The sequence below is a fragment of the Carassius gibelio genome, chromosome B15 (genome assembly GCF_023724105.1).
Source record: "Carassius gibelio isolate Cgi1373 ecotype wild population from Czech Republic chromosome B15, carGib1.2-hapl.c, whole genome shotgun sequence".
NCBI classification, from domain to species: Eukaryota; Metazoa; Chordata; class Actinopteri; order Cypriniformes; family Cyprinidae; genus Carassius; species Carassius gibelio.
The window spans coordinates 17,270,227-17,297,052 of NC_068410.1; the positions used below are offsets into that span (position 1 = coordinate 17,270,227).

The following is a 26,826-nucleotide window of genomic DNA, read 5'->3' on the forward strand; positions in this document are numbered from 1 at the left end:
TATATATATATATATATATATATATATATATATATATATATATATATATATATATATATATAAAATAAAATATATTGAAAAAAAAAAAAAAAAATATATATATATATATATATATATATATATATATATATATATATATATATATATATATATATATATATATATATATATATATATATATATCGTTCTGTATTATTATATAGGCTATCCTCAATCACCCCCACCGCCCCACTCCCCCCCCCACACACACCCACCCACACACACACACTCTCGCGCGCGCGCACGCACACACGTACTGCAGATTGCTCATCATGAGATGTGCACGTTCTTTTATGTCCTACGTAAGAACTTAGTGCGCTTATGAAGAAGAATGAAAAACTGTGGAATAACGTATTCAGCGCATTAATACGTATGGTCTCTTAAACATCTTCCTTAAAAGATGTCTTCATACGTTAGTCTCTTAATACTTGTATACGTAGTTAATATATCTGACAAATCGTTCGGTGAGATGTTCACTTCAGTGATGAGCGTGAAGCAAGCCGTTTTCGCAGAAAGACAACTCATCGATTATTTAAGAACTTATTTAGAAAACGAAATGCAAAGACTTGATGATATTAAAAGGTAAGAAAACGTATTTTTGCATTGATATAAATGTATTAATGCCGCGTTTAAGTAATTAAGCAATATAAATAAAGGCTACAACAAGATGTGGTCATGTTTAATCGGTACACTGGAAGAAATATCTGTTTTAAAAGTTATACGACAGTATATTTTAAAAACCATGCCAAACTTTGCTCAACACAGCGAGCGAATTTGTGTGTTTTTTCTATAATTTTTTATATCGAATCAAATAAATACATTTCTATGTTAAATCATGTTCTGACAAATTAAAACGCCAAAATTGTAAAAGCTTGGGCATTCCTATATCATGTTGTTTTGTTAACAAGACAACTATGCCAACACTGCAGCTGACAGAACAGTTGTACTTTTAATTAAATCTGACTGAACGTTTTATAGAATTAAAAAATTGCAACCAAGTAATAATTCTTTGATCTTTTTTAGGTTCTTCTCAAGAGTCACGTCATTGCACAGTGGGATATACCATGAGCCATCAGCTACCATAGCTAATCCAATTGTTGCATTCAAACTGGTCAAAAGACTCAAGTCTGAATGGATGAATGTTGTCCATAGCAATGAAGCCGAAGAAAATATTGACGGTAGTTGGCTGACCTTCACACACATAACCCATTTCAGAAAAGCCTACAAAACTGTAACTGTACCTTCATGTGCTTTTTTCCACTGTACTGGCTTGCTTCTCTCACTCAATTCTACCCCTTTACAACCCCCATTTACTGTTTTCATTAAGCCCTTAGGGAGGGCTACAGGAGAATGGAAGGCAGCTTACCCAAACTGGAAGACCTTCAGGGAGCAGCGCAGGGGCTGATGAGACTTCAGGATGTGTATGATCTACGTGTGGAGGGCCTTGTGCGAGGTCACTTCCAGCAAATCACAAATGGAGATCCAGTTGATATTTACAAACCTCCTGTGTCTGATACGCTATCTGGGGATGATTGCTTCCTTGTTGGAAAGGTAGAACACACTGGATTATTTCCAGTATGTAAAGCATAGAGCGAATCATTTCTTATTTGTCACAAGCTTAACTCCTTGAAGGCTCAAACACTACTGGCCGTGCTCTCAAAGTTTGGAATGTGTTTTGAACCGATGGGAAAACCACTGGAAAAATGTGTTCAGAATGTGTTCCCGCTTGAGCTTAATGTTACTTCCTGATGTAGATTCCATACTGCTCAATGTTGTTTAGTCTCTGGTGCCTCTTTTGTGGTGAACACCATACCAAATTATTTATACTTTTAGTCCTTCATGCAAAAAGAAAAGCCCTGTTTTGTTGCCTTCATGGAGTAAGTACCATCTGTTCTCTTTACCACCACCCGAACATCTACAAAGTAAAATATGCTGTTTGGCCAACGATTGGCAACTTCTTTTAACAGTCATAAAGTGACACATCGAATAACCAGTGACTAAACGGTTTTTGACATAATTGAGTAAGAAGCAATTTGAATCCAAGTGCCAGATATTTTGGTTGTCATCATCGTTTTCGCATATTTGTTATGCTACATCTTTGAGAGCTTTATGCTTGTAGGTGGCCTATGATTTGGAAGATTATTACCATTCTGTGCAATGGTTTGAGGAGGCAGTTCGTCTCTTTCGAGGAACAGAATGGAGTCCAGAAAATGAAGGCACACTTGAAGATGCCCTTGACCATCTAGCTTTCTCTCATTTTAAGGTATGGTACTTCTTATAAAATAAATATGTTTACACCAGGTATTAAGATCCATCTTGGGTGATCTGATCCAGTGTAAGCAGAGTCCTGAACAGTTTGTTAAATCACATTTGGAGGTATCCAGTAACTGATGTGACCACATTTCATAATGTATCATGCTGGTGTGATTCAGTTCAGTTAACAATAAAAAACTGCCTAGTTGGTTCGTTGACAGGGTTATAAAAAAAAAAAACTTAACATAAAATAAATGTTAATTGAAATTAATGAAATTTTAATTTAAATAAAGAATTACATTTCATTAAATGCATTTTAAAATCTTACAATTGTTTTATTTTAAGCTAGTTACCAAAGAAACATTTCAAATTTTCATTTAGTTCAACTTGATGTACTAAACTATATAGACATGTAATAAAAAGAATAAGAATATGAATAATGATAATGATAATAATGACAATAAGACAAAAACTATAACTAAAATGAAAATGAAAATTAAACATTTATAAAAAAAAAAAAAAAAAAGCCAGAAACCCTCCTTTCAAAATCTGGGATCACAGGAGATAGATTTTACAAGCAGATATAAACAGCAAACTGTCTTGGCTGACAACTTGTGATTGGATCACTCAATGGATTTTAATAGTAGGTATAAACAGTGCCATACCTTATCTTTTTTATGTATGCATTTTGCAATCTATTGAATAATTCACACTTGTTTACGTTTTTTTTTAGACCGGAAACATATCTTTCGCTCTCAGTGTCTCCCAGGAACTATTGCTTCATGGTAAACCTCTGCCATCTGTCAGCCAACAGCAATGAGTGATACATTGAGAAAAAAAGCCAAATAGAACAATTTATTTTTAATTCATAAATAAAGATTAAAGGGATAGTTCACACAAAAATTTCAATTCTGTCATAAATTATGCACCCTCATGTCGTTCTAAACCTGTAAGTCCTTCGTACATCTTCGGAACACAAATTAAGTAAACAGCGTATGCTGTTCTGTGTGAGGTGCGCCACGAGGATACGTTGTTTATCCTTTGATTTGAATGAAAACAATGTATCTGCGTGGCACAGCTGACACAGAACAGTACACGCTGTTTACATTCAGTGGATCCTCTACAAAATGGTGCTATAGGCCAGGGTGATGCGAATTCATTTTTGGGTTAACTATGCCTTAACTTAAAAAAAAAAAAACAGTATGTAAGATCTTTTACAATATTTCATCACAATGCAATTTCAATCTTGTCCTCTAGATCCTGTGAACAGTAGGGTGCATTTCAACGTGAAGAAGTATGAGAAGCTCCTAGATGAAAGTCCGCCTGTTAAAAACCAGGGTTTGGTTTTGAAAAGGCCTGACTCCACCTATCTAAGGACCAGGAATGTCTATGAGAAGCTGTGTCAAACAAAAGGTTCTCAGGTATCAGTCCACACTGTGCTTGTGATTCAAACAATGTAGTGTTCACAGTTTATCATAGGCTATATCTTATTCAATAGCATCTGTTCTTGGAAGTATTGTAAGCTACACAAATATTAAATGTTAGCACATACTGTATGCTAGCAAAAGAACATTTCAGACATTGCCACTCAGACGTAAGTTCACTGAAATTTCTAAAGTAACTTTCACTAAACCTCCCCTAAATAACTTCAAATGACTCCTGTCATAAAAAAGTAAGTACAAAAAGCAGCAAAAGTCAAAAGATATGGCAAATCCTTAGAGGAGTTTGGTAGAATTCCTCCCATGACATCATGAAGAAAATTGCACAGCAGTGTACAAAAGTGAGTTACGTCAGATTTGGATCATGAAGAAGGTCACATGAAACAATGACATGCTTTAAATGTTAAGTGTGTAAAGTGGATTTTCGTTGTTTAGGCTACTCAATCATGTACAATAACAGCATAGGCTCAAATAATGGTGTACTTGTGACTTGTCTGACTGTATAATAATAGTTTATTGTATGATAATTAACTTTTATAATGTATTATATAAATTACTTTCTTTTTACAGCCAAAGCATTTTGAGAACCCCAGGTTGTTCTGTGACTTTTTCACCAATGGCAACCCTGGCCTACTTCTGCAACCAATTAAAAGAGAGCTAATCAGCCTGCACCCTTATCTTGTACTCTTCCATAGCTTTGTTACCCGAGCTGAAGCTAAAAGCATCAGAGAATATGCCATTCCAGGGGTGAGTGCCTTTATGCGGACACATACAGAATTGGATATGCAATGGGTATTTTACCAAGATGTAGAACTATGTATGCCAGTTACTGGCCACTCTTTAAAATGTGTGTGAAGTTAGTTTCTCAAGAGTGTGTTCTAGTTTTTCTTCCTTTTGCAGGCATTTTAACCATACAACATAAGCCAGCCTTTAACTGAGCTGGAAAGAAGATGAATAGCACATTACGTGAATAAGTCATGTGGTCGGAATCAACTGTGCTCACAGTTCGTCAGTTATTCCACCCAGATTGTTTTTTCTTTTTCTTTTTCATTTTGTGGGAGCAGACTGAGCATTCAATCATGTGTTTCCATCCTTTTTTGTGCTAGATTAAAACTGCACAGGAACATTTTGTTTTTATCCTGTCTGTTTGTACTTTTTCAAAGTGTCTGTCTGTATTTCTCTGTCTCTGTCTGCATCAGCATCATCTATATTTATATGTTTCATGTTTTCCTTCAGCTCAGAAGATCAGTGGTGGCATCAGGAGTGAATCAGTCCACTGCGGAATATCGCATCAGCAAGAGGTACAAGCATTTTATTATAATTATAGATATATATATATATATATATGTATATATATATTTTTTTAACAGTTAAATCGGCTCTTCTATGCAATATGCTAGTATACTACTAAATATTTAAAAGCAACATATCTCAATGGTAAATAATACAAGTATTATTGTAATAATATCCCATTTTTCTCTTTTTGTACTTCCCTAAATTGTAAAGTGGCACTAACATTACAAACTTTGTCAATGATCTTTCAGTGCATGGCTTAAAGAATCACCCCATGGAGTTGTGGGCAAAGTGGACCGGCGCATCACTATGGTCACTGGGTTGAATGTGCAGCCTCCTTATGCTGAATATCTTCAAGTTGTAAATTATGGCATTGGAGGACACTATGAACCTCATTTTGACCATGCCACCGTGAGTAACAATAATTGTTTTTACTCTATATTTTCCAAAACACATTTTTTACAGCAGAAAATTTCTATTGATAATTATTTTTGTATTCACATTGTTTGTCATGATGCAGACCCACTGTGGATAATGTGACCTTTATTTTTTTTTTTTAATGGCAGTCTAACTCTAGTCCATTGTACAGACTAAAAACTGGGAATCGTGTGGCTACATTCATGATATATGTAAGTAAATAATAGTTCAGCTCTTGATTGCTTACTTTTTTTAATTAAAAAACAATATCCTGCCAATTTAGTTTGGACTGAAAAAAATAGTATGTGAGTTCTGGAAGCACTGAACAACTTTTTTCCCTCTTTAGTTGAGCTCTGTGGAAGCAGGAGGATACACAGCGTTTATTTACGCTAACTTCAGTGTTCCTGTAGTGGAGGTATAGAATCCCATAAATCATTCTCACAGTCAGATTCAAGACAGAACACAGCCAGACTTTACTCTGCATAGCTTTCAGAATGCTATTCCCTGCAGTTCTGAGTGATAAAAGATTGTTTGCAATTGAAGTCAGATAATTCATTGGACATCCTGTTACAAAAAAACAAACAAAAAACTTTAGGGTTGGGTGTTAGGGAAACCATGTTTTTTTGATAAATTAACTGTTGAAGAAACCTGATAGGTAGCTGTCTAGAATTTCGAACTTTCACCTCCAAGTACTCATGTTTTCGAAACCCTCTAAGGGGATTTTATCCCAGCACAACCTCTTGCAGGGGATAAAATGGAATATGCCTTAACCTAAAAATCTGTAAAAACATGTTTTGTAAATTATAAATTTTATATAAAATATAAATATTTAAATTATTAAATTTTTTTGCCTATTGCTTACACACTTTTTTTTTTTTTTTACAATTTGTCTCATTATTTCAAAACACTACACACAAGCCAATCAGACATTGCACTTGGAGATTAACAACTTGAGTCTATGCTAAAATAAAACACTGCAATCAAAACTTAGCACTCCATTCTAAAAATGAAATGCTTGCAACAAAACCATACACACAAGCACCATTTGAATTACTCTTTCATATCACCAGCAACACACTAATGGGCTTTATATGAAACTGCAGTCTTTGTGTTTCAATTTTTTATTGTTATTTTCTCAGACTCGGTCTTTTTTTAAGACTCAAAAGTAGAATTTCACAGTAATCAAGAGTAAAAAACAAAAACAAAAAAAACATTCATACAGAAATAAAGAAAAATAGAATCACAAATAGTCTTTGTTTCCCTGGGTGTCCACTAGTGGGCTCACTTCCCTTAAGGCACTTCACTAGTCTTGTCCTTTCATCACAGTAATTGCACTCCTGCTAATTGCACAAGGTGCCTTCACTTAATTGCCATTAGCCTCCCTATATTTACCAGTCTTTTCCTGTTGTCTGTATGGAGTCCTTACCTTTCGTGTTTCCAGCCTTCTCTACTTCCGAGATTCTTCATTGTCTTCTCATCCTCCGAATTCCCGTTCCTTTCCCTTTCCTGTTCCCTCCTTTGTTTATTTATTTGTTTGTTTGTTTTGGACTGCTGTTTTGGTTTTGACCTTGGCTTGTTTCGACCACGATTTTGATTATCCTTATTAAAGACATTACTGCACTTGGATCTAACTCTCTCCTGTGTCTCACTGAACACGATCATCACAGGAGGACTCCATCCATAAGATCCAACAGTATGTTCTTTGATGCTTCCTCCCCAGCCACCGAGCGGGATAGAAATGGTTTTGAGCCCCCCATCAACCCTGGGTTTGTGAGGAACGGATGGGAGCCGCCGTCTCACCATTGTGGACGGAGAGGGGAGAGGAGGCGCAAGTCTGCCGAGCCAGCGCCGCTGCACAAGATGGCCGCCAGCCCAGCGCCGCTGCGCAGAATGGCCGCCGGCCCAGCGCCATTGCAGAAGATGGCCGCCAACACAGCACCTCGAGGCAAGATAGACGCCAACCCAGCGACACAGTACAAGATGGTCGCCAGCCCAGAGCCACTGTGCAGAATGGCCACCGTCCCAGCACCGCTGCCCATGATGGCCGCCAGCCCAGCGCCACGAAGCAAGATGGACGTCAGCCCAGTGCCACACCACAAGATGGCCGCCAGCCCAGAGCCACTGCGCAGAATGGCCGCTGGCCCAGCACCACTGCCCATGATGGCCGCAGGTCCAGCGACACTGCACAAGATGGCCGCCCGCCCAATGCCACGAGGCAAGATGGACGCCAGCACAGCGCCACAGCACAAAATGGTCAGCAGCCCAGCACCACGATGCAAGATGGCTGCCATCCTCGTGCCAATGCCCAAGATGGCCGCTGAAACATTTTTGGATTATTTCTCCATGCTATCCAAAATCCTAGAGATTCCCAGGAGTGTCCACGTCACAGAGACTGTTCACAGCACGTCTGCTGAGCCAGTGCCACAGTACAAGATGGCCACCAACCCAGCGCCACTGCACCAGGTGGCCGCTAGCCCGGAACCACTGCAGAGGATGGCAGCTACAGTGGGCTTTCCAGAGTTGAGTCAGGTTCCAGTTGACCCTCCAGAGTCGAGTCAGGTTCCAGTTGACCCTCCATAGTGGAGTCAGGTTCCCGTGGACCCTACACAGTCGAGTCAGGTTCCTGTTGACCTTCCATAGTCAAATCAGGTTCCTGTTGACCTTCCAGAGTCGAGTCAGGTGCCCGTTGACTTTCCAGAGTCGAGTCCGGTTCCAGTTGACCCTCCAGAGTCAAATCAGGTGTTCGTGGACCCTCCAGAGTCGAGTCAGGTGCTAGTGGACCCTCCAGAGACAGGGTTAGTCACCGTTGACCTTCCAGAGTCAGTGTTAGTCACCGTCTAACTTCCAGAATCAGGGCTAGTCACCATTGACCTTCCAGAGTCAGGGCTAGTTATCGTTGACCCTCCAGAGTCAGGACTAGTTACCGTTGACCCTCCAGAGTCAGGGCTAGTCACCGTTGACCTTCCGGAGTCAAGTCAAGTCACTGGTGATCTTCAAGGACAGAGTCAAGTCTCTGTGGAACTACCAGAGCCTCCCCACATCTCTGCTGAACTATCAGAGCCTCTCAACGTCTCTGATGAACTACCAGAGCCTCTCCACGTCTCTGCTGAACTACCAGAGCCGTTCCACGTCTCTGCTGAACTTCTAGAGTCTCCCCTCGGCTCGGCTGATCTACCAGAGTCTCTCCTTGCCTCTGCGGAACTTCCAGAGTCTCGTCAAGTCAACTCTCTGAGCACCGACTGGTCCTGTTGTGGCCACAGAGGATACCCTTAACTTGTTCAGGTTCTTTGTTTCAGACTTGCCCAACCAGACTTGTCCTCCTGTTCATTCGACCACATGGATGTGCTGGTCTTCTGCTTTGCCCTGGGGGGCGTCTGTTACGGCCGCTCGGATGTGGTGGTCTTCTGCTCCACCCTGGGGGGCATCTGTTTCGGCCGCACAGATGTGGTGGTCTTCTGCTCCGCCCTGGGGGGCGTCTGTTTTGACCGCACAGATGTGGTGGTCTTCTGCTCCACCCTGGTGGGCGTCACGCTATGTCCTTCCTGGACTTGTGTTTTTGTGTTTTTTTTTTTTTTCGTTCTTCTGCCTGTTTTCCACCTTTGGACCTGACCCTCCATCCCTCCCCCTGATCCTCCGCCGGTCCACCTCCCTCCTGGGTTTCTTGTTTGTGTTTCATTTTACCTGGTCCTCTTGTCTCTGTTTCCCCATTTTACCTGGTCCTCTTGTCTCCGTTTTCCCCATTTTACCTGGCCCCCCGTCCCTCCCCCTGGTCCTCCGCCGCTCCATCTCTCTCCTGGTCTCTTTGTGCCTTTGGTCTTCCCTTGGGTTCAGATGGAGCATCTGGCAGCTGCTCCATGGAGGAAGGGGTAATGTCACGCTGTCTAGTCTCTGTTTCCCTGGGTGTCCACTAGTGGGCTCACTTCCCTTTAGGCACTTCACCGTAGGCACTAGAATTCCACTAGCCTTGTTGTTAACAGTTGTGTGTTTGGCAGTGAACAGATCCTTCATCACGCTCTGTTTAATATAGCACCGCAGAGGTCATAAAACCTTTGTCTGTTTGTTAGTTGTGAAAAACAGCCTGACAAACGATCAGATATTAAGTCATATTGAAATTGGCTGTAATTCCGCTGACTACTCTTTTGTTTAGAAGTTCAAAATTTCAAAATTCAAATACATCATCTCGTGGCCATTTCAGATAATGCGCTCTAATGGCTAATCTCTATTCCCTTGTGATTTATTGAATTAGCTGTCTAAATTCTCAACAATTATTTGCATTTACAGTTTTGCTCGTGCGAATATTATTACAGGGAGACAATTTTTTCCCTTCCTCTGACTGTTTACATTTACTTTGTGTTTGGTTCAAACATAATTTGAAATATCATTTTATTGTTTAATAGTGGAAATCTAGATGTTTCAGGTCAAACACTGATTGACCCACTTAGAAGTAAGTAAGCCATCTAGTGGCAGTCTCCTGTTAAATCGACTAACAGCTCTCAGCTCTCTTTTCAATTCTGTTTTGAATTGCATATGTCTACTTTTACCCTTTTTGATTAATTTCATAATTATTATTGATACCTTACTGTTATCATTGGTTGTTATAATATATTATTCAGATTTTCCTTTTAATTCTTGTTACATGCTTATTTTAAATTTTGATTTAAACCAGTTTTGAATTTTTTAATTTGAATTAAGTTTTCTGCTCACCAGGTTAAGCACAGAGAGGGAGTACACCCCCTTGTGGTGAAAACCAGCTACTTCTCCCGTGTTTCATTCCTGTCTTTTGTTATTTTGATTTTTATTATTTTTCTTCTCTCTTTTGCCTTAGGTTATTTTGATAATTACCATCATTATCATAATGTTTTTTTTTGTTGTTTTATCATTATTAGGTAAAGCTGTTACCTTTCCTTTCTACATACATATTTACTCAATTGATTTTAAACAAACCAAACCTTAATTAACTTTAAGTTTCCTTTGTTCATCCTTTGTGTATTTGATTGTAGAACTCCCTTGGTGATTGGACAGTCATCTCAGGCTTCCAGTGAGCAAGGGGGCCGACCAGCGTTACCGACACTGGCTGTGAGTGAAACTTGGTTCCTCTTGTCTCTGTCCGTTGCGGCACACAGTGGAGACATCAGCAATTTGGCACTCCAAAGGTTGTGTTAAAAGTCACAAGCTGTTTGAGAGGGTGCAACGCCAGAGTAACGGAGGACCGGGGACACTGTGGTTGAGTGTTTGGGGAGCGCCGGAGAGGTTGACTAAGCCACTGGTTCCCACCTGAATGACTTCAATTCACCCAGGTGAACCAAATGTGATAAAACCCATCCACTTATTATAAGCCACAGAATATTAGATATTCCCCCGGATATATTTTAAGGGTTTGACCCATTTGCTTCTTCAAGCCACACCATCTTTCTAGGTTTCCTACTCAGATAGCCCACTCACCTGTTGGCCCTATCTTAAAATCTAGCAGTAGGCTTAGGCCTCCTTATTCTCACTAACACCTTGTATTACTATTGTTTTATCTCATTTCAAGTGTTGTGTTTCACTTTGATCTTTTTCTATCCTCTGTTCTGTTGTGATTTGTTTTTCTCATTTCACATAGAGACAGTAACCTGTGAGAGCCACCAAAGTGCGACAAAATAGTAGCGCGACAACCAGCAGCCGGTGTCATCACGCAACCCGCAAGGCTACTGCCTGTCAAATCTCCATTTCAGGTCCTGCGTTGACCCAAGTAAATTGGCTACTGAACTGTCTGACTGTTTGCATCAGTTAGTCCCAAAATTCTCATAAACGGTACAGCCCGTATGAATATAGCTTGTTAACCGTAGAACGAACTTGTATTGGTGTTTTTGTGTGTGTGCTGTGCTTCTCTCACCGACAGTGAAGCCATGATGTTCCAGTCATCCAGTCCAGCAGTCCACGGGGGCCACCTCTCGACATGGTTGAAAGCAGTGACGACCCCCTTCCTGCCCAAGGACGCCAGTAATCTGCAGTAACCTGCAGCACCCAGAGCAACTAGACACCGAGCTAGATGAACTGATGGCACACGATCCAACCCAAAGCAACTACTACAAAGAACTCGCCAGGATCTTCGGAAGCCTAGTTCACATTCTCGACGCCCAGGCACGGCTCAGTGAACGGAGCAACATCAACCTTGAACAGCAAGCAGCAACGCTTAAGCTTCAAGTGGAGGAGGCCTGGAATGACCAGGCCCGAAACCAGATTCGCCTTGATCAGCTCCTCCTCGAGACCCAGAACCAGTGCGAGAAAGAGGATGACACAGATCCAGAGCTACAGAAAGAAGTAGAAAGACTTCACAATGCCCTGCAAAATTTGCCTCGACACAGATAAAAAGAGAACCGCTGGAGAGAGAAGCCAGAAAAGAACTCAACAAAAAACTCTGGCAAGGTGACGCTCTCATAAAAAGAGCAGAGACTGAACTGAAAGAAAGAGACTCTAAAACCTGGGCCTGCAAAACACACTTGCAAGCGGCCCAAAGCTAAAATCAACGAGCTTAGTCTGCAGAGAGACGAGCTCCAAGATGAACTTGACACTGTTTACACAGAACTGAAACATTCTGACAGATTACAGAGTGGCTGGATCGGGGAAACGCACACCACAGAGTTTCTCACGGCCCGCCACTCCAACCCTTTCAGCCAAGAACCCAGAGCTGAAAAAGGGGGTGTAAGCTCACGGCTCAAGAAATCACCAGCCAGCTTACAAGAACACCTGTCAACAACGGAGGAGGGAGAACCCTTCCAGAGAACGCATTCCACTAAACCCTGCACGGCTCACAGAGAACTTGACAAGCTGGCCAGAAGAATCCCTATATTCAATCCAGATCCTGCAGGAGGACATGACGTTCATGCTTATTTACAAGACATTGACTTTCACTTTCAAACTGTCACCAACGTGACAGATGTGAACACATTGTACCTGTTAAAAATCACTTCCAGCCGTGATGTACATAGTTTTCTGGATCGTCAACCAGAGACTGTCAAAGCAGACTGCTACAAACTTTGATTCTTGAATTCTCTGATCCAGACTCAGACCATGGGCTCCTTATTGCTATGGACCTCAAACAGGGCCGACTTGAAAACCCACAGACTTTCTATAGTCAGCTATGAAAAGCCTACTTCGGAGCATGCAACAAACCAGGTATGGAACACGATGTCGACTTAAAAACTCTGTTCCTCCAAAACCTACATGCCAGTTGGAGTTTTCATCTCAGAGTCCCAGCATGTCCGCGTAACATGACTACACAAGAGTTACGGAACTTATCCCACAAAGCTTGCACCAAGCAAAAGACTATTGATGAAAAGGCTGTGAAAAACCCCAAAATCTCTGTCTCTGAGCACTGCTTGGAGTTAACCCTAGAGGGCGCCCTACAACACCACAGTCACAGACCTTTTTACAGAGAGTCAATAGCCAGCAGAGGGCAACGCAATCGTGGTGGTGCTCGTCCAAAGCACCAGAGTGAGCACTCTGAAAGATTCTGGGACCAGCGACCCAAAAAGAGCTGATCCCCACTGTCCAGGACACAAAGCCCCGACAGCCGGCAGTGGAACCAATCTCGACATGACACTGGTAAGCTCAATCCTGAGTCCACATCAGAAAAACACAGGGCAGCCACGTCTGAGACAGCAGAGATCCTGAGGATGCTGAAAGAGCTTCCTTACATGAAAACTCGCAAGAAAGACAAGGAAGATGAACCAGACATTGTATGTCTAAGCATAAGAACTGAAACCAACACCCTGTCTAACTGCCATCTGTATGAGCCAAGCACCCAGAACACTGCTCGTCATCCACAGACCACAGAGCTAACAGTCACATCACAAGGTGACAGCATCACCCAAGCTCCACAGCTGACAGCTGCACACCCTGAACGAAACAGCACAGGTCCTCACACCAGGTACCACAAACACAAGGTACCAGAAAATGCTGTTTTGACTACCTGCCTTCACAGTGAGCTACACAAGACCGGTCCTAACCACCCATCGATCGTCACACCTGCCCTGATGCCAACATTCCTGGGCAGCCTTGTCGAAAAGGGGGTGGGCCGAAAAGGAGTGAGCAAGAGCAGAGCAAGAGAATACCTGATCGACACAGGATCAAACCTGATGGTGATCTAATCTCACCTTTTCAAAAGACTCCAATTTGAAGCTAAGAGACAAGATCGAACTCTCACACCTCAAACTTGTGAACTGAATGTACAGTCGTACAGCCAGAATGACATCCGGTTTGAACAGGTTGTTTCCATTCACCTGACAATCGGTCTGGTGAGTCTAGTACATCCCATTTATGTCTCACCAATGAACACTCATACATTTCTCATCGGCAAAGACCTGCTAGACCACTTTGACCCTTTACTGAACTTCAAACAGCTAAAAGACTTTGCTTAAGTGCGAGAACCTCTTTCCCTCCAGCCACACAGGTTGACAGAGCCAGACTGTCAGGTCACAGAGGTCACGGGAACCCCAGCAGCCAGCCATGGGTACACCACCCTAACGACAGACCAAAGCTTGTATAGCCTACATCCTGTGCAACAACTTTACGGCAACTGACATCAACATTCCCAAGGCCTACCGGCTGGGATGGCTAGTGACCCATGTCTTTAATGACTTTGAACTTGTATCACCTATCATTGAGCCCATTCCACCTGCACTGATACCCAAAGGGAGTACAAACAACACGTTTTTCACTGCACCCTTCAAATTCGTCGCCATCACATCTGTCATGTCGGTGAGCAAAGACCAGGTGTGCAGAATGGATCTGACAGATGACCAACACCTAGCAATATACACAGTCTCCCACCAGAATTTCAGTGAGACTGATGAAGCTGCTACACCTCTCAATACCAAACTGACTGATCACACACCGACGGAGGAGCCTTACACAGGTTTTCAATCTCAAATGCAGCAAATTCTACGAGATGCTCATGTACTTCAGAGCAATACAGATCGCCAAAGACAAGTTCTTTATAAGCTCAAAGAATCCTGTGCCAAAGACTTTTTAGACTGTGGTCTTACCAACCTTACATACCTACGCACCTGATGCTCCGTGGTGAGTGGCAACCCAAAAGTGACTACAGGAAACTGAATCAACAGGTGCCGCTGTCACGATGGCACAAGACCCAGCTGGAACAAGAAATGCCCTGAATCAGAGGAGCCACAATCCTCCCTACACTTGAAGTGGCCTCTGGATTCTGGACCATTCCGGTGCACCCGGAAAACCAACACAAACTGGCATTAACACTTGGCGACCTTCAGTTCACCTTCAACAGGTGTCTGTTCGACTATGCCAACTCACCAGCTGAATTCAACATCTGTTTGAACAAAGCCTGTACAGACTCTAACTATGCTACACTCAGTTTCGTGTGCCATCTTCCATGCTGTAAACAGAATGGTTTCAAAACTGCAAACAACAAGCCAGTCAAACACAAACACCTGTTCAAGCAAGGTGATAACATCACAAAAACACACAATGTGACTGTGTACTGGAAGAAGGTAAAAGGACACTTGAAGCTACCAGGTCTAGACAAGGACTTCAAAGATCAAACTGACACCCTTGCCAAAACTGGCGCACTAAACAACAGGCTGTGGTCACTCCCAACCCACCCACCCACATTCAGGGTTGAACTGATTACACACAGCATAATAACTTTACTAGCTAAACTGCCTACCTCAGAAATGCTTACACTGGCTCCGTTGTCTACACAGACCAACATAGCGGACATGCAGGTTTCTGAAACCTCCATAATGATTTTGCTTAACCACCTCTCTGACCCCTCCATCCACCCTGGCAACCAGTCTACAGTCACTAACAGCCAATGCCCCAGACCACTGCATGATACAAAGGACATGCTGCGTGCACAGAACAACATTGTGGGTTGTGCACCATCTGACATCACAATGCCAGGGCTTGTAATGCCACGGAGCAAAAGGGGGAAAATGCCAATATATTTCCATGACGCAGCACCAGAGCCACTGACAAGACACTGAAGCAAGCGTCATGCCAGCAGCAAGATGTGGCAAAACATGGGCCAGGGCGAGCTAAACCTAGTCGCTGCCCACAAAGCAAAGAGACTGCCCTGTCCAACCAAAGACAGCCCTCGCTTGTTTCTTCCTCCCCTTTCTTTCTCTCTCTCTTTGTTATCTGTACCAGGATGCTTCTGTGGTTTGCCGTGCTGTGCTGTCAGCCAAAGAGAGGACAGCTGCCACAGAGAGAACCACTGAAACTCCTGATCACTGATGACAGGGCACACTACCCCAGCACTGTAACCCAATACAGCTGGACAGGGGTTCGATGGAGAGAGGACTCCCTCACTCACACTGAGGCCGATGTCAAACACATGTTCAGCAAACATGAGAAAGTGACTGTTACACAAATGGAGTTAGGTGGACACCACCAACAACAGTTCCCGGGAGCTTTGCTCAGAGCTGCTGCTGCCGCCAGAACGTTTAACATTGGTATGTCCAGTGTCACTGCAGCGAACCAGACCGTAAACTCCATGAAACCGCTATTTACTGTCTTCCAGAATGACTTTACCCAGACTCAGCTCTTTACAGCGTTAACAACAGACATGCTGTGGGAGGTTAGCTCCTCCAATGACAGCCTAACCATGGGTAAAACCACACCATACATGATACCCTTAAGCCTTGTGCTAACTGTGCTGGCTTACGCCATCACCACGCCGGCTGACCTGCTACAAATACACCTCGCCAACTCTCTGGATAGCGCCATCCTACTGCACGTTAACCCCAAACAGAGAGAAGTGAATGTGCTCCTGAACCAACCCATCAGCGAGTCAAGCCAAGTCTACAGACTTAAAGACATTGTCGTTGTCAGGTTGTGGAAAAGCAACACCCACATCAAGACACACATTCCAGATGTGGTGGCCTACCACGACAGCGACACACAGCTGTACCTGGCCCCAAACCTGCACATGTGTACTTTGAACAAAGACATTCATTATCTCTGCCTTAGCAAACCCTTCCTCAGACACAACGCTGAAGGAATCTGCGGGTTGCACCCCCTGGTCAGCGACTCACACTACCCTGCAAAAGCCAAGCCTCGTACACAAGTCACAGAAACGCAAGCAGAGATTGTAGGTGACAGATGGCTCGTCAAAACACTCCTGTGCACACAGCTACACTGACCTACGACCAGCATGACACTGCCACCTGTGTCAACCTGCTTGACCAGAGCATGTGGATTCAAGTACTGAAAGTTGCCACCCAACACATTGACATTACTCCCGTCGACACAGCCCTCCAAGCGCTGTCTCGACAGCCCGTTCTGAATCCGTCATCTGCGGTCCGAGCCTGGACTGCTGCCGACACTCCACGGTGCATCTCCACTGTCATTGGTCCCACCCTGACCCTTGGCGTGACCTTCATCCTATACAGGAGACTCAACGAGATGCAAACCTCTACAGCCAAACTCACGACAACCGTGGCTGGAGGTCTCCGACGGAATCCCGGAAAGGGGGTGCCAAGTCAAAGACAACACCGAACCTCATCAAGCTGAATCCTCAGCTCCAGGAACCACCTGCCATCACGATCCACCTGCTACATGACCATCATGATTCACCTGTCATCTGCCCATCCTGATGATTGCCGTCCGATGATGTCCACACAGGGACTTCATCCGACGGAAAGTGGGGATGTAACGGATATGCAGGTCATCGGTTCATGGGTTCTGAACTAATGAATCACGGTTCGTTGAATCTAAAACAATGCAAAAACCAAAGCTTGTAGATTTTGAATTCAGGCATATAAACCCAACTCTTTCTAAACTAAATGCCTGGCCTGGTGCCAGCCTGGCTGGATTTAAATTATTTATGACACTGGATGAGACATTCCAAAGTCACGTGAGCAGCCTCAAAGGAGAAACGAAACGCCCACATTCCTAAATACACACACACACAAACTTTTCTTTACGCTCTTTATGTAAGCCCTTAATAATATGTATTTTTATTAGGTTTGTGCTTTGCATAAAATGGTTAATCCTTGTTATGTGAGGATTATAAATTGCTAATTTATAAATTGGAAATATTTCTCATAATTTCAATGTTCTCAAATAGAATCATGAGTTGTAAACCTACCCCCTTAGCAGCTCATGAAACTTTATGATCCCACTGGGAAATTGTGCAGACTGATGAAAATATAAATTTATTTTCATGTACTCAAGTCAGTCAATACTGAACATTTCAACAAAACAGTTACAAAACAGCTTTCATATATTACAGTATTACTGAACGTACCATTGTACTCTTAGCTAATAGTAATACTTTAACATAAATTACATATCCAGTTCAGTACCGAAAAAAAAAAAAAAAACTAAACATCTCTCCGCCTAGCTGGATCTGGCCACAGGGCCTCGTCAACATCACAGGCTATATTTTCATTTGCAAGGCAACGTGGGAAGAATCTTTTGTGACGAATCCACCCTTGTATGGATGCTGGTTCAATTTGATCACATGCTTCCTCCATAGCTTGAATGAGGGGCATCTGGACATAGGGTCGGAGATCATAAACCTTCCACCGCCATGTTGAGAAGAACTCCTTGATGGGGTTCAGGAAGGGGGAGTATGGCGGTAGGTATTGAACTGTAAATTGTGGGTGTTGTTGAAACCAGTTTTGGACCAGAGCAGAACGATGGAAAGCTACATTGTCCCAGACGACAATGTATTGCATCTGGTCCCTTCGGTTTGCTGCTGTGACGATATTGTGTAATCTGTCTAAAAAATGTATGAATGAGTTCAGTGTTGTAAGGACCCAAGTTGGCATGGCGGTGGAGGACCCCATTCTGTGTAATGGCAGCACAAAGGGTAATGTTAAACCCACGTTGCCCTGGTAGATTGACAATAACCCTGTGGCCGATGATGTTTCTTCCCCTTCTTCGTACAGTTGTCAGGTTAAATCCAGCCTTATCAATGTAAATAAACTCAAGTGGGACTTCCTCCAATGCATCCATTTGCAAAACTCTCTGAAATACAGCAAAAGATCACATTGTGTAGATCAGTAAACTGTAGGTTTGCTATACAGTAAAATTACATGTACAGTAAAAAGGTTATGTGTGCAGTACACAATACTACAGTCAGTGAACAAAATGTACCACCACACATTCACGCCGCAGGACTTTCACCCTGTCTGAATTTCTTTCAAATGGCACTTTATACAGTTGTTTCATCAGAACTTGATGTTTTTTAAGGATACAGGCTATTGTTGACAGAGAGACCTGTTGGACATTATTGAAAATTAGGTGATCATTGACAATATGGGCTTGAATTTCTCAAAGTCTGATTGCATTATTGGCCAAAACGAGGTTTATAATCTCTCTCTCTTGCTCATGTGTGAATATGGGGCCCCTCCCTCCTTGGTGTTCACAACGTTCAATCCTATGTTGGCCAAACAAAATACACAGCTTACTGTAAAATGATACATACAGTAATATATACAGTACCAAAATATAGAGTAGGCCTACATGAGTACTGTTGATATAGTACATGCAGTAAGCAATGGATTTTCTGTTGACTGAAGAGAAGTTTCTCACCTGTGCTCTTGACGAAATGTCCGAACTATTGATGCCACCATGTACCTGCTTAGGTTAGGCTGTACTCTCAATCCAGCCTCCCTCAGTGTTAGTCTGTGGTTTATTACATAGTCCACAATTGTAGCACGAATTTCATTACACAGATTTGGTTGTCTTCTTCTTTGTGAATGTGCTACCCCTCCTCCAGGTCTTCTTCTCCCTCTTCCTCTTCCTTGGCCTCTTCCTCCACCTGGTACTCTGGATTCCCCCTCTTATCCGCACTCTCCCTCTTCCTCTAACACCATCCATTTTTGTTGAAGACAGGTGAACTTACAATTGTGTAAGTGTCTACAATTGTGTGTCTACAATTAAGCACCAGTGTGTGTACACACCTGGTGCCTGTGTTTAACCAGTTGGTTCATGGGAGTGCTCATTTGAAAGCCTTTGCTTTGAAATTGCAAGGAAATTACATCATGATAAATTTCTGTGTCAAATGAATACAAGTGTGTTTAGTGTTCACTGTGTGTAATGTTTTGCAAAAAGTGTGAAGCTGACAATGTGCTTACAGTTGTGCAAATCTAGGCCGGTGTTTTGCTCCTTGAGTGTAAGGTTTTGCTAATTGTGGGAAAGTTCTAATTTTAGTGTGTAAGCAATTGAAAAAAACTGTAGTGTGTAAGCAATCCAAAAAAACGTTAAAGTCAGATTGCATTATTTTCTTGCACCATTTCAATGATGGCAATAGTTGAGTGAAGAAGCATTCCCTTCTACCTTGAGGGGGTCGTCCAACCATTCTGTAGAAAATGCCACCACAAGATGTAATTTGTTAGGTTCTTTTTCCACATACTGTATTTTCAAATTGTAAACAGTACTGTAACATCAAAATGGTATTCCTTTAGATATACTTCACAGCACTACCCATTTTCATATAAAACAGTTAGTACAGTTATACTATAATACGATACAGCATCATGTGACACATACAATAGGTACAGTCTGGAGTATAAACTTGAAGATATACCTGTTCTCCAGTCAGAATGTCCTTATTATAGATTCTACTGTGTAGCGACTGGGGTTAGGGTGGAATCTTTGCCCGGGCTCCCTCATGGACAGGCCATGATATCATTTGATACATGTCTCCGCACTGTTCCTCGTCTTTGTCCTCCTCCTCTTCCATGTCCAGTTCCTTTCTCTCTTTGTCCTCCTCTTACTCTTACTCTTTTTGCCTCCATGCTTGCAAAGTTCTCAAAATGGCTTCCCTGAGGCCTGTTTGCAGTGCTAAGGCTCAGACTGATTTGTGTTCTGTTTTCTGTGCAAGTGTTTTCAAGTGTGTATTAGTGTATTAGTTCAATTTAACCGGTTCTTCTTAGTGAACCGGTTGGACCAGTTCACCAAATCGAACTGAATCGTTTGAAACGGTTCACGTCTCCAATAAGCATTAATCCACAAATTACTTAAGCTGTAAACTTTTTTTTTAACGTGACTGACACTCCCTCTGAGTCAGAATAAACCAATATCCCGGGGTAATCCATCTACTCAAACAGTACACTGAATGAAATGCTGTGAAGACCGCACTGAAGTTGAACACCTAGCCGAGCCAGATAATGAACGAACACGCCCACTGCTGGAGCAGTTCTCGTTCTCGAGTCAAGAACCGGTTGCTTCGGTTTTCGGATCACCAGTACACTTAACCGAGAATCGTTTCTGTCGGACGCGTCCGATTTGAGAACCGATGAGCTGATTCTCGTTCTCGAGTCAAGAACCGGTTGCTTCGGTTTTCGGATCACCAGTACACTCAACCGAGAATCGTTTCTGTCGGACACGTCTGAATCGAGAACCGATGAACTGATGATACTGCGCATGCGTGTAATTTTGTATGTTTTTTGTTAAACATCGGAAAGTGTGATAAAATAACTATATATATATATATATATATATATATATATATATATATATATATATATATATATATATATATATATATATATATAATTTTTTTTAAGATTAATGTTTCCAATCTGTATATTGTATATAATGTATAGGCCAAATGGGTTTTCAGGGAAGTTGGACAATAATTAAGACTCTAAGACTCTTATGTTTAATAGGAATAAGGGATGATTTATGAGATATCTGTACTGTATATAGTTAATGATGACACATTCACAAATTGAGTTTGTAGTAAACAGAAAATGAACACGAGTAGAGCAGCTGATGAAACTGAACTGCAGCACGTGCCGGTTAGAGCGATTCTCGTTCTCGAGTCAAGAACCGGTTGCATCGTTTCGGATCATCAGTACACTCAACCGAGAATCGTTTCTGTCGGACGCGTCCAAATTGAGAACCGATGAAATGATGATACTGTGCATGTGCGATTCAGCGTGAAGCCAACTGACTCACAGCATGTCTGAACCGAAGTGATTCTTTTGGTGATTGATTCTGATTCTGTACTAATGTTATGAGCGTGGGTATTTCGAGGGCTTGGATGAAGGGCAATCTGGCGAAACGTAAGTTCATTTAATAACAAATACATCGCAATGGATTATGTTTAGTAAGTGGATCATGGTTTCTGTGCTGATGACACCTAATTTATGTACTTTATATCTTCAAGACTTAAATCCTCATATGCACATTATTGCTGTTACTGTATTGTAGTATTTAGGTGTTGTTGCAAAATTCAAATGTAAACTTTTCATGATTATGAGGTTTTTAACTGACTAAAATTATTATTACTGATTTATATATTTGAATGTTTGATAGACGTGACGCCATTATGTCATCGCCAATGACGTCATTACGTCGAGCTTAAAAGAACCGCTGAACCGGTTTTTTCACCGATAACAGTGTTTTCATTGGGATGTTTTCCCAATGATAACAGTGATTTCGTTTTTGAACAGTGTCTAATGTAAGAAAACGTGTGTAGTAGTGTCTGGCAATAAGTGTGTTTCAGAATTGCAAACAGTGAAAAGTTGACAATGTGTTTAAGCTATGGTTACACTGTGTTTAAGGTATGCTACAATAAGTTTATGTATTGAGGCTTTGGTCTAGGCATTCGGTTTTAGTGTGTAAGCAATGGGCAAAAACTGTAACATATACACACAAACAAGTATCAGAACATCTCAAATCTTTTACAAAACAAAGCACTTCTTTTAAAACTACAATAATAATAAAAAAATAATAATTTGGTAACACACATGGTTCATATAGTTGGATTCTTATTGAACCACTTAGACACTGCTGGGCACTATCTTAAAGATTTACGATTTTTTTATTTTTAATCGAGGTTTTTTTTATTTTTTTTTATTACTAAAGAACATTAATATATTGACCAAACACAACACATAAGACAAGTACTGCACACTCATGAAAATATTTATATTTCACCACATTGTAAAATCCTTCAGTAGATCATTGCAATCAGGCTGCATTTTTCACTGAAAATCAGAATGTATTCCAAATACAATACACAGTAGTACATAAACTTTTGTGGAGATGAGTAAACAACACCTTAGCATCATCTCTTCATATAGTTGGATATGGCCACTTCATCCATATCACAGTCAATGTCCTCCCTTGCAAAACAGCGAGAGAAGAATCTCCTCAAATGGTGAATCAATCCTTACACAGACTCTGAATCTATTAGGTCACAAACCTCCTCCTCGTTGCTTGAATGAGGGGTATAACATAGGGTCAGAGATCATAAACCTTCCACTGCCATGCAGAAGGGGAAAAGGGAAGGAAGGGAAAGTGTTGTGGGAGGTACTGGAATAATGGGACCAGGCACCTAGTCTGTCCACTGCTTAGTCAGTCTAAACACGAATGTGATTGGAGTTGTAAGGTCCTATTTTGGCATGCCAGTGGAGGACCCCATGCTGTGTGATTGCAGCATATATTGTAATGTTACCACCATGTTGACCCAGGACATTCAAAAGAGCTCTCGGTTACACTTTATTTTGATAGTCCACTTTAGACATTCTGCTGACTGTAAGTAACTTTGTAACTACATGTCAACTACATATCAACTAAATCTCAGAAATTTGCAACTACATGTCTACTAACTCTCAGAGTAGACGGTTAGGGTAGGTTTAGGGTTAGTGTTAGGGGTAGTTTTAGGCTTAGTATAAGTTGACAATAAGTTGACAAAGAAAGTGTTAGAAGATATTAAGCAGACAGTCTACTAATACTCTTTTAACTGCTAGTTGAAATGTAGTTGCAAAGTTACTTACTGCTAGTAGAATGTCTAAAGTGGACTATCAAAATAAAGTGTTACCGAGCTCTCTGGCCAAATATGTTTCTCCCTATTCTTCTTCTTGTACCACTGTCTTTCATTTTTGTTGACAAAAATTCACCTGTTAAGTTTTTTAGTGCTTACACTTTGATTGTTGAGTTTATATTTAAGCACCTAGGTGTCTGCACAACTGATGGCAGTGTTTGATCAATAGTTTCATACATGTAGTATTTTGGAAAGCAGTGTCTTGAAATGGCAAAGAAGTGACATTATGTTAGATTTCTGTGTGTTTAGTGTTTTGCAAGACAGTGTGAGGCTAAGAATGTGCTTACAGTTGCGCAGATCTGGGCTGAGGTTTTGCTCTTTGAGTGTAAGGTTTCGCTAACTGTGTGCTATTTTTAATTTGTGTTTAAGCAATTGTAAAAAACTGTGGGTCCTATTTTAATGATCTAAATGCAAAGTGCATGGCGCAGATGCACTCATGGCGTGTCCAAATCCATTTTTGCTATTTTAATTTCGGAAAAACGGTCCCATTTTTGGAATGGTTGTCCCTATTCTCTTAATAAGTAATGGTCGTAACGTTCAATAAACCAATCATGTTCTTAACGTTCAATAAACCAATCAGAATGTTATCTCCCACTCCCTTTAAGAGCGAGATGCACTCGTGCCATGGTGGATCGCTATTTACATGGTGGAATTTGTTGGCGGAAAAGCTGAACGCTTCTCAAGTGAAGAAACCGATTTGCTCGTGCGCGTTAAAGTGTGCGAGCAGATCATGCGGGACAAGCAGGCATTCACCAAGCAGGCATAAGCCAATTTCATTCATCATTACAAGTAATAATTTGGCTGAATCGCAAATAGATAATTCGCAATGACTATCCATCTTTACATTTTTATATTTATGTAACCTACACAATAATATTATTTTACGCGGTAATACTTTTGTTTTTAATATTTGGCATGTTTGTGTGATGTGTATCCCTTTGTGTACTAAGCAAAGTGTAAGCGCACTGTGGAACCACCCAGGCGCATTTTCTACCAACAAAATAAAATTGTTGCCATTGACGTTGGACTTTAGACCTGGTTTGAGTTGGTCTATGGTGCATTCTATTTTCAGCTCCCTAAAATAGCAATGTGCCAACAATGCACATGAACACACCTCTTTTTTAGACCAGCACTCCCATGGGCCCACAAATGGCCGCAAGTGCATTTACTAATTAAACGATGTGTTGCTAGACAGGAAAATGCAAACGGCGCTGTACTGAAACTAGCATACACACTTGCGCTGCGATTGTGTTCGTTGCATTGTGCCGGGTGTATGTTATGGCTCTGTAAGTTGGAAATGTCATTTTTAGGTCTATGGTCGAAAATCGGAACAGACAGTTAACCAGATTTTGGCTATTACATACAAAGTCAAAAAAGCATTTAGACTACAGAATATAACTATATTGGGAAAATATGATATATAATTTACAGGATTAACTGATAGGTTGCAATGAGTTTATTTGTAATTTTCATTTTTTTTATGTGATCACTTTACAGAATGGTGCTCTCTTTTGGTGGAATCTTCATAGAAATGGTCAAGGAAATGTTGACACTCTTCATGCTGGCTGTCCTGTTATTGTTGGCGATAAGTGGGGTATGATTGTTGTATCACCTATTATATCCAAAGCAACTTACATTGCATTCAAGGTATACATTGTTAAGCCGATTTGATATAAATTCCCTGGAAAACTTTCTGTAAACATAACATTAACCAAATTAGTCACTGTCTTTTCTTTTCTAGTTGCCAATAAGTGGGTTCATGAGTATGGCCAGGAGTTCCAACATCGTTGTAGCCTTAATCCTGAGGAATGAAGAAAGCAATAGTCCATTTAAAGCATAAGAGTCAGTCCCCTTGAAGGAGTAAAACTGGCAATAAATGAAATGAAAAGCTGAAGATGGGAGAGAGATGTCTGCCTTTATGAGTGATCTGAGACCACAGACTTAAGGAGAGCGACACATGGATAATTATCATGGCTGTCTAAAGAGCACAGGAAAAAGAAATTGCCACAGTTTATGTTTCTGTGTGGGTTAAAGAATGGTTTGGCATACAGCCCTAAGAGCAAGCTGACCTTTTCTTCCTGCTTTCCAAGATAAACACCAGAATGTTTGGTGAAAATGTAAACTACAGATGTTGACATGTAAACACACACACACACCAAAAAGAATAATTTGCTCACTTGGATGTTTCTTTATTTTGACCCACTACTTGTATCTAGTGCAAATCTGGTACAATAGTATGTTGTTTATGGTTGCAAAGTAACTCACATAAATGTTATAAACATACACAAATAAACAATTAAATGAGATATCCTTTTTTGTAAAGTATTTAATTACCCTCAAACTAGCTGTTTTTGTTTGTATAATGTATCGTCATATACTTTGTAACATTGCTATGATATAAAATATCAAAATAGTAATAGCAAAATGATTTAAATATGTCATTTTTTAATAGCTTTCATCAAGTATGGAGCTGACATTCAATTATGTTTAAATATCAGAGATTGTAAAAACCTGAATGGTATTTTATTTAAAACCACTGTAAGTCCTAATTTTAGAATCATCAAGTGTAATGTAATAGAGACCAATGTCCTCTGCTGTTGGAATAATGAAAGTGAACAAAAAAAAAAGTGGAAGTCTTGACATTTGCCATGTATGGTAACCCAGAGCACACCGAGAGCAATTGGCTATATATCCAGGGGTTCAGTGCCTTGCTCAAGGGCACTTCAGCCATGACTTAAGGAGAATGACACATGTATAATTATCATGGCTGTCTAAAGAGCACAGAAAAAAAACTGCCACACTTTATGTTTCTGTGTGGGTCAAAGAATGGTTTGGCATACCGCCCTAAGAGCAAGCTGACCTTTTCTTCCTGCTTTACAAGATAAACACCAGAATGTTTGGTGAAAATGTAAACTACAGATGTTGACATGTAAACACACACACACCAAAAATAATAATTTGCTCACTTGGATGTTTCTTAATTTTGACCCACTACTTGTATCTAGTGTAAATCTGGTACAATAGTATGTTGTTTATGGTTGCAAAGTAACTCACATAAATGTTTTAAACATACACAAATAAACAATTAAATGAGATATCCTTTTTTGTAAAGTATTTAATTACCCTCAAAATAGCTGTTTTTGTTTGTATAATGTATCGTCATATACTTTGTAACATTGCTATGATATAAAATATCAAAATAGTAATAGCTAAATGATTAAATGATTATTTATTTAATAGCTTTCATCAAGTATGGAGCTGACATTCAATTATGTTTAAAGATCAGAGATTGTAAAAACCTGAATGGCATTTTATTTAAAACCACTGTAAGTACTAATTTTAGAATCATTAAGTGTAATGTAATAGAGACCAATGTCCTCTGCTGTTGGAATAATGAAAGTGAAAAAAAAAAAAAAAGTGGAAGTCATGACATTTGCCATGTATGGTAACCCAGAGCACACACCCAGAGCAGTGGGCTATATATCCAGGGGTTCAGTGCTTTGCTCAAGGGCACTTCAGCCATGGGTACTGAGGGTGGAAGACAGCACTGTTCATTCACTCCAACCCACAACTCCTGCCAGC

At 41.1% G+C, this 26,826-nt stretch overlaps 2 protein-coding genes across 4 annotated transcripts; both read left to right on the plus strand.

Moving 5' to 3' along the window:
• The first annotated feature begins 348 nt into the window (after positions 1–348).
• On the plus strand, positions 349–26,307 carry p4ha3 (prolyl 4-hydroxylase, alpha polypeptide III). Of its 3 annotated transcripts, XR_008157017.1 has the most exons (14): positions 349–621; positions 1,063–1,217; positions 1,367–1,590; positions 2,159–2,302; positions 3,026–3,077; positions 3,550–3,713; positions 4,302–4,478; positions 4,968–5,032; positions 5,276–5,435; positions 5,591–5,653; positions 5,788–5,856; positions 10,442–10,517; positions 24,742–24,838; positions 24,986–25,018. XR_008157017.1 is itself a non-coding variant. In XM_052575501.1 (13 exons), the coding sequence occupies exons 1-13, from the start codon at positions 440–442 to the stop codon at positions 25,082–25,084; spliced, it is 1,704 nt and encodes a 567-aa protein (XP_052431461.1). In that variant the 5' UTR covers positions 349–439; the 3' UTR covers positions 25,085–26,307. The 3 variants fall into 3 exon arrangements, 2 of the variants coding, with proteins under 2 accessions (XP_052431461.1, XP_052431462.1); XM_052575501.1 differs by lacking the exon at positions 10,442–10,517 and having other exon boundaries at positions 24,742–24,891; positions 24,986–26,307; XM_052575502.1 differs by lacking the exon at positions 10,442–10,517 and having other exon boundaries at positions 24,986–26,307.
• On the plus strand, positions 10,528–17,685 carry LOC127972173 (uncharacterized). The gene is made up of 2 exons (XM_052575503.1): positions 10,528–10,738; positions 11,044–17,685. The coding sequence occupies exon 2, from the start codon at positions 15,607–15,609 to the stop codon at positions 16,597–16,599; it is 993 nt and encodes a 330-aa protein (XP_052431463.1). The 5' UTR covers positions 10,528–10,738; positions 11,044–15,606; the 3' UTR covers positions 16,600–17,685.
• Positions 26,308–26,826: the final 519 nt, after the last annotated feature.